This window comes from Echeneis naucrates, chromosome 15 (assembly GCF_900963305.1).
Source record: "Echeneis naucrates chromosome 15, fEcheNa1.1, whole genome shotgun sequence".
NCBI lineage: Eukaryota > Metazoa > Chordata > Actinopteri > Carangiformes > Echeneidae > Echeneis > Echeneis naucrates.
The window spans coordinates 1,026,648-1,040,885 of NC_042525.1; the positions used below are offsets into that span (position 1 = coordinate 1,026,648).

The following is a 14,238-nucleotide window of genomic DNA, read 5'->3' on the forward strand; positions in this document are numbered from 1 at the left end:
AGCTAGACCTGTTTAGCCACCTATTTCCAGTAATTGCCCCTCCCCTGCTGCTCTGGCCACGCCCCCTTTCCTCCACCCCCCTTTCTTTGAAACTTGCAGACGCTCTCTCTCACTGCAAATGGTTGCTGACAGCAAGCATCCGGTCACACTTCACCTGAACGAGCAGTTTTTTCGGGGTTCCCTGAGGACGTCCATTCCTGCTGTTTCTAACATTATCTGATGTGATGTCACACAACACACTTCATATAAACGCACTAAATTTGTCTTATTCTGGGCTTCTAACTCTCTCCCACCAGAAATAAGATACTCCGTATCTGAAAACATTATCATTTTTATTTCAAAATGAGCCAAGTTCAGACTTTAATCATTCGGCAGTCTGCATCCAGAAAAGCCTCCAAAGGGTTCATTCCTTTCGTTGTCAAGTCATCTTCAGCACCTCTAAGATCATCGCACCAACACCTCCGAGAAACATGGAGGGCGGTTATTACTTCCATTCTCTGAATGCAATTTCCCTGATCCTACAATTTGCAAACTTCCTGCAGCACAGCTTAATTATAGGCCGCGTAGCAAATGTGCAGCTAGAAAGGCTTCTTGTGCAAGATTGAACTCATGTTTCTGAGGAGGGAAAACCCCGCAGAGCTCCGAGTGTGGCTGTCTGACCAGAACTGTGTTTACATATTTATACACTGTCTCTGTTGTTGTTCATCTGGAGGTCAGTCTCCATGTTTGTTTATGTGGATCGAAACATGAGTGACGTGAACAATGATACACAATCTGCTACAAAAACCACAACACAGTAACGCCACACATGATCGAACACTCTTAAAGCTGCAGGTCATTTGTAAAACAGTTTTCAGCGTCTTCATCTTCCCGCTAACTGAGAGACTTTGGCCAGTCATTGGCCTTTTCAGAGAGAGAGAGCGATCCTATTGGCTGTTCAAATCCAAACAAACAGTATTATGACTGGCTGTTTTCGGAGATAGCTACTAAAAATAAAGTGGATTTCAGTAAAACATTGGGAGAGTGTGAGGGTTTCTCTGAGACATTTACTGGATTACTGTAGAACCTTTAGATGGGATGGACCTTCAGTTTCTTCCTTCAGGCTCTGTAGTTTCTGCACTCTGCAGAAAACACGACTTTATTCATCAGACTCAACTGCCACACAACTATTTCAACACTTCACATCGACTCATCTCTGAATGTTCCACCAATATTTTTTTCTGACAGTTTCACTTTTTTTTTATTTTTTTTTTTTAGTAAACCTCCATCTTCCTCTCTTCTGCCATCGTTGTTTTGTGCGATTCAGCAGCGAGGGGGAACTAGTGCCTGTGAAAAGTACACACATCACTTTCAGGTCAATCCAGCGTGCTGCCCAGCAAAAATACAGAACACAACCAGTCAGAGATGCTGGAATTTCAGAGCAGGAGAAGGAACGCTGTGTTGCAGTGAAGTCACTGGTCTGGTTGGACCATGTTCCTAAATCAGCTTGAACCGAAGAGATTGCACAGATATCGTGTATCAGGGGAAACTCAGGGATTCTTTTGGTGTCTTTTCTGATTCCCATCTATTGTGTCAGTGTAAACAGAGACAGGAGGGGTAAGTTTGTGGCTGCTCCAGCAAATTTTTCTTTCTGAAATGAGCAGGTAATAATAGAAACTAGAAAATCGAAAACTCTTACAGAGTAAAACGTTCATAGCACCATGTTGGAATGTCTTTGCTGCATTTCTATGATTGCTGATGGTTTTCCTCCATCAACAGGCCGTCAGACTGTCGTTCCTCAGCTCTGATCGAACAAAGATGCTTTTCGTTCCTGATAAAGAGAAACAAAGAAACAAAGTGCCTGAAGATTTCGAATGATTTCATTTACATGAATTATTCAGTAAAATTCGTTTTATTTTCTGTAGAAGTCATTTCTCTGTTTCATTCATTCGTTATATTTAAACTTTCCTGACTGACTGACACTTATTTGGGGTTTCTGTGTGGATTCCCAGCAGAGAAGAAGCTGCAGAATATTTAAGTCCTGTCTGGATGTCTCATGTGGGATTTGTGAAGCAGATTTTTTTTTGGTGAAATCTGTTTAGTTTTTAACCTTCCTTTATCGTCAGGGTGCAAAGGTCACCATCATGAAGGTCACCATCAGCTCAAGGATCTTCCCCCACACAGCAGCAGCACAGGCTGACACGTTGGATTCCCACCTTTAACCTGGGATTCTGTCTCTGTGATGTCACACCCCCACACACACCTACACAATACAGCATCTCACAGGCATCTACTGCCGCCATACTGGGACAGCTCAGGCGACAACCCTCCTTCCTCACCCACCCACCTGCAAAAACACACAACACTTGACATCACAGGACTCCCTCACAAAACCGCACACAGGCACTGGCTGCCCCCCCCCCCCAACACACACACACACACACACACAGTCTTCACTGCGGGGTTAACTGAACATCACTCAGTGAAAGCTCATAGGGGAACCCGTCCTCATTCAAAATACACACGTCACTGTGAGTCAAATCTCCGAGCTCACTGAGACACAATAACATTAAACTGACATCAGTGATCTCACTGATTCAGGCCTGTCGTTGTTCTGCTGATGGTTTATGTGAAGTGATGGAGGGGCGAAAGTCTAAAGTCTTTCTTGGAGAGGATATTTAGAAGAATTGGAAATAGCACCTCACAGTAAAGTGTTTGCATCAAGTCGCAGCACTATCAGAGTGAGAATAGCAGATTTATCAGGTTCTGTGATAGTTAGGAGATTAATTTGAGGTATTAAATCGGGCTCTAAATGTGGAGGATGTTCTCTTTTGGGGAGTCGCAGAGCGCCCTCTGCTGGACGGAGCGGGGCAGTACACTCCATTCTGCAGTCCAGCCCAAACTAATCGAGAGAGCTGCAGGGTTGTTAATCGGCTTTCGGGAGAAGAGAGAGCGATTCGACAAATAATTGAACAAAACTGAGAATAAACAGAATTCAGGTGATCATTTCAAATTTAATGTGACAAACAAGAACAAAAAACAAGTTACATGAATTACATTGAACGTTTTTCACCTATTCCGGCGTGATGACATCACTTCCGTCAATTGCGGATGGTGCCTTCATGAACATTTGGTACATAATCCATTTTTTGACATTAACCAAACCCTTGGTAATTCCATTATTTAGATGTGGTTAAAGAGTATAATCTATATAAATAAATAATACTATATCTATATAAATATATTATAAAATTCTACGGAATAATTTACATGAAAATCAAAACAAGTCAAATGTTATTTAGCGGTTTTTATGGTCTCCGGGTTTGGTCTAACGCTGCGACATCAGGTGTCAGACGTTCCGAGGGGTCCGTGAAGGCAGCAGCGGCTCGGCCTGGGCCTGATCCACAGCTCGGTTCGTTCTGCGGACTTTTCCTCCGTCATGGACCCGCAGCCTCCACCCAAACCCTGGGAGAGACGGATTCCTGGCGCGATGAGCGCACCTGTCAGCTACAGGTAACCAGCTGCAGCCAAGGATCTGTGTTTGTGGGCCGCGGTTAGCTCTTGTTGCTAACTCGCCGTAAGCTAACACTAAAGTTCTTCAATAAAAAATAAAACAAAATAATAATAATCATAACAACAAAGTGAAGGAGTGTTATGTGTTTGTTATTTTATCAACCTTGATCCGGTGTGTCAGCTGGCTGGCCGAAGTGAAACAGCAGTTGTGACCTCCATTAAGGATCTTCATCCGTCTGTCTGTTTGCTCAGTTACACAATAATACACAAAGTGATTCTGGTTCTGAGGAGAGCGGACCACATTTGGACTCAGATCTGGATTCTGAGTTTTTAATTAGAATTATTTTCCATGAGGTTCAGTGTGTGTTCTTTTTACTTTATCTCCTGAATGTCCTTCTACTTCGACATATTTATGTCGATATCATGTTCAAGATAAGTTCTGAGAAAACTGTCCGTCCAATCTAGTTAAATCGATCTAATCTAAGTTTTTACCAACTACTGTTAAACTGAAGCAACAGATTCCTCTTTTTAATTGTAATGTGTTCATTTCCAGTCCGGTATTGAAGAATCTTATTCTCGGGTTTGTTCTGATTATCTCCTTTATTGACAAAAATCCAAAGGTTTATATAAGAATATCATTTATTTTTAATTATTTGGCTTTTCCAGATCTGCAGAGTTTGTACCGGCTGGAGGACCCTCCACTTCTGTCGGCCCTCCTGTCCTGACCAGGATGGCGCCCCCAGTGCCCCCTCGTCCCGTCCAGCAGTCCTACCGTCCAGCCTACAGCTCCTTCACGTCAGCATACAGCCCCTATGGGAGCTCCATTTACGGTGGCTACAGCCCTTACAGCTATGGTGGTGGCTATGGCCTTGGGGGGTACAGCCGTTTGCCCCACTCAGAAGATATTGCCCCCAGTAGGTTTGTGCAGCAGGCAGAGGAGAGCAGCCGTGGTGCTTTCCAGTCCATTGAGAGTATCGTCCAGGCCTTTAGCTCCGTTAGCATGATGCTGGACGCCACCTTCTCTGCCGTGTACAACAGCTTTCGTGCTGTACTGGATGTTGCCAACCACCTAACACGCCTGCGTGCCCACCTCACCCGAGTCTTGTCAGCCTTTGCTCTGGTACGTACATTGCGTTACCTTTACCGACGGTTACAGAGGCTGCTGGGCTGGAGGTCAGATGTTGAGGTGGAGGATCTATGGGCAGACAGTGCTACAGATGCCGTAGGTACTAGTGCGTCAGGAGGATTTGGACCAGGGATGGAGGATCACACTGTGAAATCCTGGCCAATCTTTCTGTTTTTTGCTGTCGTCCTGGGTGGACCCTACCTTATCTGGAAGCTACTAAGCTCAAACCCCCGCTCTGAAGAAAACGGTGAGAGTTCAGTACGTTTGAGATCACATGTGACTTTCCACATTCATAGACACCTTCAAGGTTTGAGAGTGTCATGCCTTTTTTTGCATTTTAGAACAGCAGCTCTCAACATGAGCCGTTAAAGCTATCCAAACTGCTCTGGGAAAGTAAATGTTAGCAGAGAAGGCAGTGATCATAATAAGATCGGTGTGTGTGTTGTGTCTCTATAACAAGTTGCATTCTGTGCTTCTTTAGCCACTAACTGGGCAAGTGGAGAGGATGACCACGTAGTCGCCCGAGCTGAGTACAACTTCTCAGCCCTGTCTGAGGAGGAGATTTCTCTGCGGGCGGGAGACATGCTCAATCTTGCCCCTAAAGGTGACAGCTCTTCAACAGTAGTTATTTATTAGATTTATGTCTCCCACATAGAAAATTTGTTGAATATCTGTCAGTGCAAATTATGACAACATTGGATATGAGTCAGATTTTTGAATCCCTCCACGCTGACAAGCTCAAACTCTGTACTCTTTCCTGCATGCAGAGCAACAGCCCAGAGTTCGCGGCTGGTTACTGGCCAGCGTGGACGGTGAGACCACTGGGCTCATCCCCGCCAACTATGTCAAGGTCCTTGGTAAGAGGAGAGGCCGTCGACATGCAGAGATGGAGAGCGTTTCTCAGGCGCACCAAGGCAGCACACTGGCCTCCCAGTCAGCTGTGGCTACGCGCCCACAGCCGAATCTGGCCCAGGGCTTCACCCCCAGCCTCGGTTCAGCCTCCACCTCAGCTTCCTCAGAGGAGCTGCTGGAGTCGCTGTACAGTGAAACACCAGCCTCTTGCAGTCTGGGAACGTCCAACTCCAGCACAGTTTTAAACATCCCTGAGAACCCAGACCTGTGATGTACCGGTGTGTGTACCTAATGTGTCTCTGCAGTTCTGGCTCTTTTCACTACATTGGATGGCTGAGTCAGCACTTGTGTGTAATGTTTAGCTTTGAGGCTTAACTAGTAACCAACTGACAGTATCTGTGCGAGGAAGTACCACAGATCTCTTCAAGGTAGTTTTTAGGCTCCACTATGAAGATTCAAATCACCTAATGCAATCTGGACCTTCTGATGAGGCCACTGGATAAACCGGTCGTACTGTTGTGTTTAGAGTGTGGGATTCACATGAAGAGGTTATCTTTTCACTTATTTCATGCTGATAGATCGGGTGTGTGACGGTATAAACTATTTCAGTGTTTCTGTTTAAAGCTGTAATTATGTAACCTGAATGTGTGTCTGGTCTTGGCCCTTGCTTGTAGGCTGCTCTGTCCTCTGTGTTGCCATCTTCGTAAAGCAAATGCGAGCAGATTGATTCAGGCTGAGAAGGGGCTGATTTTGCACATTTTCAACTGTTCAAAGAAAAATAATTTTGTATATATTTAATATAATTATTTTGAAAATAAATATTTTTCAAAATCATTTTGCCTGCTGCGTTTTCACACTGAAGCTATGCTGCCGATGGTCGGAAATAATTACAGCAAAAAAAAAAGGTCGCAGGACGGTTTACGGCAGCGATGGCAGATTTACGACCCCCGTCTCATAGCAGCAGGACGCTGAACCTGCTGCACTGCGACAACATGGACGAGCAGCTGCCGGAATTAACGGCGTTTTTTCCGCTAAACTACAGAAAAACTTTATCGCTAAGTTTGTATTCTGTCGGTGGAGCCTGTTAAGAACACGTTTCCTTCGCCACCACGTTAAAAATACTAACATTTAAAGTATTACTACGGACTTAGCTAACTGCTATGCTAGCGTTGAAATAAATGCTGCATTGAGGGACTGTCGGAAATTAATACTGAGCTTTAACTTAAAGGTTAGTTAGTTAATTAATTAATTAATTGATTAATTAATTAATGATACCATCTCTGAAGTCGAGACTTTACTGAAAATCGAATCAGACTTTTTCTTAGAAATCGTTACGATTTACTTTTAAGGATGTTACAAAAGTTCACTTACACTAAAATGGAGAAAAATACCAAAGGAGGGAAATTCAATCATTAACCCTGATGCTATAATTCCGCATCTTCCATAACTAATTAAAAAATACTAACAAAATCTGAGTGATTTAATTTGACTGATTTCATCTTTGCCGCTCGTGACGCTTTCTTTTCCCTTTTTCGTGGTGGTACTCGGAGTTTCCGGTGAGTCCCTGAAGGCAGCAGTTAGCTTAGCATTAGCACGATGACATAAAACCGGCTGCAGCTCAGTGTATCCAGATCAGGCGACGGCGGAGAAGCTCCGTGACACCGGATAAGTAAGCTATCTGTATCTGTTCCTCATTTTTGTTGTCGTCGTCGTTGTATAAATTGTTTGTTTGCAGCGAACCGGCCGAGTTCATTTTTGAGCCGAGAGCTTCGGGTGATGAGCAGCCGGAGGAGGAACCGGAGAGCCGGCCTGTTAGCATCACTCCTCCGGCCATTCACATCACACTCATTTATCAGATGCATATAAAACACCATGGATATTAAGGTTATTATTATTAATAACCACAATAAAGGTCCGGAAAGCTTCACATCATCTTTTGGGCTGCTGATTATTTATTTAATGAATGAAAATCAATTAGATTGAAAGAGAACGTCACATTATAATATAATATAATATAATATATAATCAGTAGTCACTGAGATGAAAATGAAGACTTGAATTTAACATTTGCAGGTTAAAGTTCATACAAAAAATATGAGTACATGTAAAGGACTCTGGCTGAAGCTGTTTCCATCATTGATCATTCAAAGATTATGTTGTTGGGTTTTTTTGGTAACATTTTATAAACTGGAATTTAAAATGTCACAACATGTAGAAAATCCATTCAAATCCCAAAGCAACATTAATTTAAAAACAAAACAAAAAATTATTAAAACTAATAACTAGTTAACTAATAGCCAGTTAATTTTCTGTCCGGCAGATTGAGAATACTGCTGCTGTTCACTTGCTGATACTTTTCTTTATTGTTTCTTATAGAAATGAGCCGCTTCTGCTCAGATAACAACAACTTTCCCTACGACAACAACGTCCTGGTTCTGGACATGGTGCTGGGCTCTCTGTGGGGGGTTCCCCAGCCCATCAACTGGGACAATGTGGCCAAGCTGGTTCCAGGCTTCACTGCCAAAGAGGTAACTGGGTTGTTGGCTCTGTGTACACCCATCTGTCCCTGATATGGGCCCATTAGTCCTGACTTGTTGGTAGGAGGTAACATCCTGGCGATCATGTGACCTTGCAGTGTGCCCGTCGGTTTGAGGAGCTGAAGAACGGCGGCGGTTTTCCTCAAGTGGACAACCAGTGTAATGCCCTGATGGAAGGGAACACCTGCCCCTCAGACGGCCTGTCCACGCTGATGGACACCGGGGAGGTGGAGACGGGTGGAAGCCAGAGCACCAACAAAGTTACAGGTTAGTCAGCGCCAAAACATGAACGTCAGCTTTACTGGGGACTGTTGGTATATGTCAGTCATAGTTTTTGTTCCTTTCTGGTATCTTCAGGCTCCAAATCGACACTGGCAGGAAGGGTCGGTTCTCTGGAGAAGAAAGAGAGAAAAGTCTCATCTGAGGAGGAGGACAAACCTCAGAAGCCACGAGAGTAAGTTGTTGTGACCCCCCAAAGGCCTGAGAAGCAGCTGTAAGAAGTTCAATAAACAGCAGATGTAACGTTCCTCCCACAGTCCCAACATGGTGATCCACGTGTGCGACGAGACCAAGAACCTGAAGCAGGACTTCACCTGTCCCCGAGACCTCCTGGTCAAAGAGATGCGTTACTTCGCTGAGTACTTGTCAGTGGACGCCCAGAGGTGGGAGGAGGTGGACATCTCTGTCCACTGTGACGTGCAGATCTTCGACTGGCTCATGAACTATGTTAGGAGGAACTCTGCGGGGGAGGGCAACAAGGACAAGCCCCGGCTCGGTAACACCTCCATCAAACCATAACAGATCTAACATTATTCCACATGCGATTGCCTGAACTGTAAATCCGTGGACGGTGCTCGATTTCCTGGTCACTAAACGTAGTGTGTGTCTGGTGGGTCACTGGCTGTGTGTTTTGTGCTGTTGTTTGTCGGTTGTGGGGTTTGCTTGGTTGGTCATGTGGTGTTTGTCGGTTACAGAGCCCAGCAATGTGATCTCAATCCTGATCTCCTCCGAGTTCTTGAAGATGGATACCTTAGTAAGTGTTGTGACATGTGATGCTTGGTGTGGTCATGTGCTCCTGGCCCCTTGTTTTTCAGACGTAATGCAGAGAACTCACGCTGCCGTTCAGAGCAGTATTTCTCAAGGGACGCAGATGGTCCGGGTTTTCGGTGTTAAACCAACTTATTTTTCTGCTTTTGGACGCACCGACTGTCTCCTGTCGTAGCTTCTTCAGCCAATTTATGGTCAGCTCACATTAGAGAGGAAATGCAGATGAAGCTGAAAGTTATAATTCAGTAGGTAGCTGAGTGGTCACGTTTCTCTGAATCCTTTTCTCTTCAGTTTTCACACTTTTGGATGGTTAACTGGATGGTTATCCAAAAAAGGAAACTCATATATTATTATTATTTTTTTTTTAATAAATTCTTCAGCCTCATCACAGTGACAACGAAGTCGTTTTTTTATTTTTGGGGATCTTAAATGGTTGTTGATCTGAAAGAGTTAAAGAAACACAACTTTAGAGGGTTGACATTCAAAGGTGCAAATGTTCTTTTGTCTTAGTTATAGTAACATTTATGACAAAAATGATTTTCTAACTTGTTCAGGGAAAACAAGAGGCCTGTGGAGAGAGCTTAAGTTGGTGTTGCATGGATGCTAAGAGTGAAGAGTTTAGTTGTGTAACTGTCCTCATCATGGCATTGACCTCTGTAGTGTTACAGCAGTGATGATTGTGCAGATGAATTCTTAAACTCAGTGAAAGCCCCTTATAAAATCTTTGTCCCTGTCCAGGTGGAGGAATGCATCCAGTACTGCCACAAACACATGAGCGCCATCGTGGCCACGCCCTGCAACATGAACTGCATCAACAGCAACCTGGCGACACGCATCGCCGAGCTCTTCAACCACAACGAGGCCGACGATATCCGGGACAAAAAGGACAAGTTCAAGAGGTGAGAGCCGACAGAATCGACACAAAGTGTGGCGCAATTACACACTCGCTCCCCGAGCATCACAACTGACGCTCCGTCCATCCAGCATCAGTGACATCACAGTGTCGTGTCAGATGTTTGATTGCCTCCGTTTCCTCCCACATTTGAAGCAAATTGTTCCAGAAGAAAATCGAGTGTCTCTTCGACCCCGTCCATCAGAGCAAAGACTCTCCGGGAAACGCCTCCACTCTCTACAGGTGAGCAGGAACTTGTCACGCTTTTCAGTCGGCCTCTGGTGTCTTTCTGAGACCTCATGGATGTTGGTACCTTCGTCTCTCAGGTGTGGTCTGTGCCTTAAGCTGCTGACCAAAGACACAGAGAGGAAGATTTCTTGTGTTCCAGGAAAAATCAACATCGACGCTCACGGAGAGATCATCTACACACACAGCAGGTACAACAGCAGCTGCTCAGCCTCACTTCCTGTTTTTATTTACCCTCAGGTAAACAGTGGAGGGAAATATAAACGTAACTTTATGGATTAGTTTCATATCCTGTGGTGTGTGTGTGTGTGTCTGTCTGCAGACAAAAGAGCTGGGATGTGCATGAATACATCACTGGTCTGTATGAGGACCTGAAGTCCTGGGTCCTGGTCTACTGGAGAATCTGGGGCACCATCAACGTCCTCACCTGCTCCCGATGTCAACAGGTGTGTTTGTGTTTGTGTACTGACAAGTGACTAATCACAAAAAAGGAGAAAATGATTCCATGAGATATTTATCAGGTCCTTTGTTTGTGTGCAGGTGTTTGTGTGTGCTGAGCTGACTCACTGTAAGTACCACCCAGACAGTGTGTTGTACCCCAGCCTGGGGGCAGAAAAAGGTCTGCACGGGGCAGGAATCTACCCCTGCTGCAACCAGAGGGTTCTCCGCTTCGACCCCACTGGAATTCCCAAGGTGTGAGCACACACTAATGAATGCAGGTCACCTCTCATCACCTGGAGGTTAACAGGATGAATTCAGATGAATACTCACGAACCTCAACAGCTGTTTGGAAATCCTGATCCAGCCGTGTGTGTGTGTGTGTGTGTGTGTGTGTGTTTTCAGGGCTGTAAGATGCGAGACCACATTGTGAGTGTTCCTGACGAGGAGAACTGTGACGAGGTGGCTTTGGCCCAGACCCGAGTCCTGAACGACCTTCTGCTACACAGAGACGCAGTGTGTTTGTCCAACACACCACCGGCAGACGGGTGAGACGGCGATTCTTCTTCTCAGCTGAGGACACACCAGGAAGCAGTGAACTGATAGTGTGTGTGTGTGTGTGTGTGTGTGTCAGGGCTGAGGAGAGTCCATCCGGTGCTGAAAAGAGTCAGGACTGTGATGTTCTGTTGGAGCCGACGCTGCTTGGACCTCTGAGAGGAGACGGGTGCACTGTAGGTGTCTCTCTCTCTCAGTGAGTGTCTCTCTACCTTTCTCCCTCTCCTGGTTCTGACCTCAGATACTTTCTCTTTTCAACCAGTTCTCCTTTTTGAAAAACTGGAGTCTGCAGCTGGTAGGACTTTTCCTTCATTTCCTTCATTACACAGAATCCGCTGCTGATCATGTCGTCGATGTTCAGTGTTCATGTCTCCCCTCAGAGGCAGCAGTCTCTCCTGTCGGAGGATGAGGACTACACCACGGGGTCAGAGGTCACCGAAGACGAGGTCGGGGATGAGGAGGAGCTGTTTAAGAAACAAGGTGGAGTGAGATCGTTTTTGTTTTGTTGCTGTTGTTGAGGAAAGGTTATTTTCCTGTCCATCATTACTTCCTGTTTCGAGCTGGAACCAGAACTTTATCTTAGTTCAGCTTAATCTGAAACAGGAGATGAAATTCAAACTTTGTTGAATCTAAAGACGACGAGCGACGTCACGTTTCATCTTTTAACAAACGAAGAAGTAAAAACACAAAATTGGTTTAAGGGAGAATTTGTGTTCAAACTGCTTCTTGTTGAAAATCAGTCTGACATGTTCTGGATGTTTGAAGAAGAAGATTGTCGAGAGGTTTGATTTTATTATCGTACTGTGACGACTAGTTGCTGGTTTTGTGGCTCATTGTGTATCTGCATCAGTGAGTCCTGACAGTTACATTCACTCTGATGTGAGAAGCTCAGTTTTTATTTCATTTTTCATTTTTCATTGGTTTACTTCTGTATGCCTTTTTCTTTTTGATTCTTTATTTTAGTTGCTTTAATGTTTATTTCTGCTTTTATTTTCCCGATTTTTATTTCTGAATCCATTTGGATATTTTAGTTATATTTTTCTCATTAGTAGCAGAAGTAGTAAAGACTGTTCGATACTTTCTTATAATCAATAGTCAGTTCTAGTCTGATTGAAGGAGGAATATCTGACCGACTCAGTTTATTTTAATGTCACCTAATTCAGTTTCCTCTGATGCTGAATTTTCGACTTCCAGTTTAAATGATGGAATTAAAATGAGGACACGTGATGAAATGTTGTTCTAATTATAGACCCCCCCACCCCTCCTCCCCAAACACCTATTTTTACTGCTTCGTTGTTCCAGCTCTACATTTTTAAAACCTGAAAATACTCCAGGTGCTGATTCTGACCAGCAGGTGGCGTCAGATGCTCATGTTTTTTTCCTCTTCTGTTTTCCAGCTGCTAAAAAAGCCAAGAAAGCTCACAGACCCCTGAAGAAACAGATGTCATCTCCCAACTTCCAGCGCAGAGACAAGCCAGAGAAGGTCAGTCGGTCGCTTCGTTCAGACTGTTTTCAGAGGTGTTGTGCATGACTTCCTCCAAATATCGGTAGACCCCGAGCATGTTTGCTGCTGCAGATACTGCTACAGTCACTGTTGTTGGTGCGTTGTAGTGTCATGTGACGAGCTGCTCTGGTCTCTTTCCTTCTGTCAGTCCCAGAGCAGAGACAACACGCCGTTCACGTGAGTTCACCGCAAACAAACATCCTCGCCAACACACGCACACACACCTGAAGCTGCTGCAGTTAGCACAGTGTGTATGTGTGTGTGTTTTGTAGTGTCAGCGTCCAGAAAAGTAAGTGGGACAGCTCTCGCTCGATGCGTTACAACCAGGATGCTCAGAGGGAGGAAGGTAAAGGAGAGGTGCTAATATCTCCGCATGTTGAGCGTGTCAGTGAACGCACCACGCAGCTCATCTTTTGTCCTATTCTCAGATCAGCGACGGATGGTGGAGATCATCAGCTACCTGACCAAGATGAGGTTTGGAGACCAGGAGCAGAGCAGATCTAAGGACACTAAGGAGGTGTGTGTTGTGTGGTGTGTCGCTGCTGGAGGTTTGAGCAGGATTTTTTCACATCATGTGTTCGATGTTGAATCATCAGCAGGCGATCTGAGTTTTTACAGCTGCCGTGTGTGTGTGTGTGTGTTATTGCAGCCTTCAGGGGGAATCTACTCCAGATTGGAGGCTCAATTTAAGAGTTCATCTCAAACCAGACAGAGTTCAGAAAAGACACCCAGGTATGGACACAGACAGACAGACAGAGACAGACAGAGACACACACACACACACACACACACACACACACACACACACACACACACACACACACACACACACACACACACACACACACACACACACACACACACACACACACACACACCTTGTATTCTTTTTCTGCAGATCTAAAATACGCTACGCTCAGATCCGGACCACATAAAGAACCGAGGGGGAAGATCAGAGCGATGTGGACCTACTGACCCCCCCAGCTTACCTCAGGTGACGACGTATGGATCACCGTTAACTGCATCCTCGCTGTTTATTTGTGCAGCTGTGAGCTCAGCGACTCTTCAGGACCTGACGATGTGAGAGACTCATCCAGACCCAGATCCCCGTCTGCTGAGCTCCAGACTGAGTGAGGGAAGAAAAATGACAAGTTTCAATAAATAAACAATAACATATATAAACAAATGCAAAATGAAAACATTTTGGGTTTTATCATTCATCCAAAATGTTTCTGTTTTGTTTGTCTCAGTATTTAATTTGTTTATTTGCTGACACTTCGGTCACTTTCTGTCCCTCAAACCAAACGGAGTGTTTTCCTGCATTAACCATCTCAGCTTCAGTTTCACTGAACAACATTAAAGTCTGTTCCAGTCTGTGTCTGTGGTTGTGTCCTGACCTACTTGTTGTTTATTTGCCCACTGGGGGGCAGCAGAGCCCTCAGAGAGGCCCCCCTCCCTCTGCAGGTAAACTTTACCCTAGTTTGAACTCTGACCTTCAGCCGGGTGGTGCCACCATCGTCATCCTCATTGTCGATCTGAAAAGGAAAGG

The 14,238-nt window shown here is 44.9% G+C and overlaps 2 protein-coding genes across 3 annotated transcripts; both read left to right on the forward strand.

The window, feature by feature from the left end:
- The first annotated feature begins 3,313 nt into the window (after positions 1-3,313).
- pex13 (peroxisomal biogenesis factor 13) lies at positions 3,314-6,293 on the forward strand. Its single transcript, XM_029521430.1, has 4 exons — positions 3,314-3,492; positions 4,159-4,865; positions 5,100-5,222; positions 5,386-6,293. The coding sequence occupies exons 1-4, from the start codon at positions 3,419-3,421 to the stop codon at positions 5,739-5,741; spliced, it is 1,260 nt and encodes a 419-aa protein (XP_029377290.1). The 5' UTR covers positions 3,314-3,418; the 3' UTR covers positions 5,742-6,293.
- Positions 6,294-6,839: 546 nt separating this feature from the next.
- Positions 6,840-14,135, forward strand: sanbr (SANT and BTB domain regulator of CSR). 2 transcript variants are annotated; one of them, XM_029520600.1, is made up of 21 exons: positions 6,840-7,139; positions 7,847-7,998; positions 8,106-8,274; positions 8,365-8,461; positions 8,544-8,782; positions 8,982-9,040; positions 9,793-9,953; positions 10,103-10,189; positions 10,273-10,383; positions 10,515-10,638; positions 10,733-10,885; positions 11,036-11,178; positions 11,265-11,361; positions 11,448-11,480; positions 11,566-11,665; positions 12,583-12,668; positions 12,838-12,866; positions 12,962-13,035; positions 13,118-13,206; positions 13,339-13,421; positions 13,588-14,135. In XM_029520600.1, the coding sequence occupies exons 2-21, from the start codon at positions 7,849-7,851 to the stop codon at positions 13,622-13,624; spliced, it is 2,121 nt and encodes a 706-aa protein (XP_029376460.1). In that variant the 5' UTR covers positions 6,840-7,139; positions 7,847-7,848; the 3' UTR covers positions 13,625-14,135. The 2 variants fall into 2 exon arrangements, 1 of the variants encoding a protein (XP_029376460.1); XR_003841657.1 differs by lacking the exons at positions 11,448-11,480; positions 13,118-13,206; positions 13,339-13,421; positions 13,588-14,135 and having other exon boundaries at positions 11,265-11,381.
- Positions 14,136-14,238: the final 103 nt, after the last annotated feature.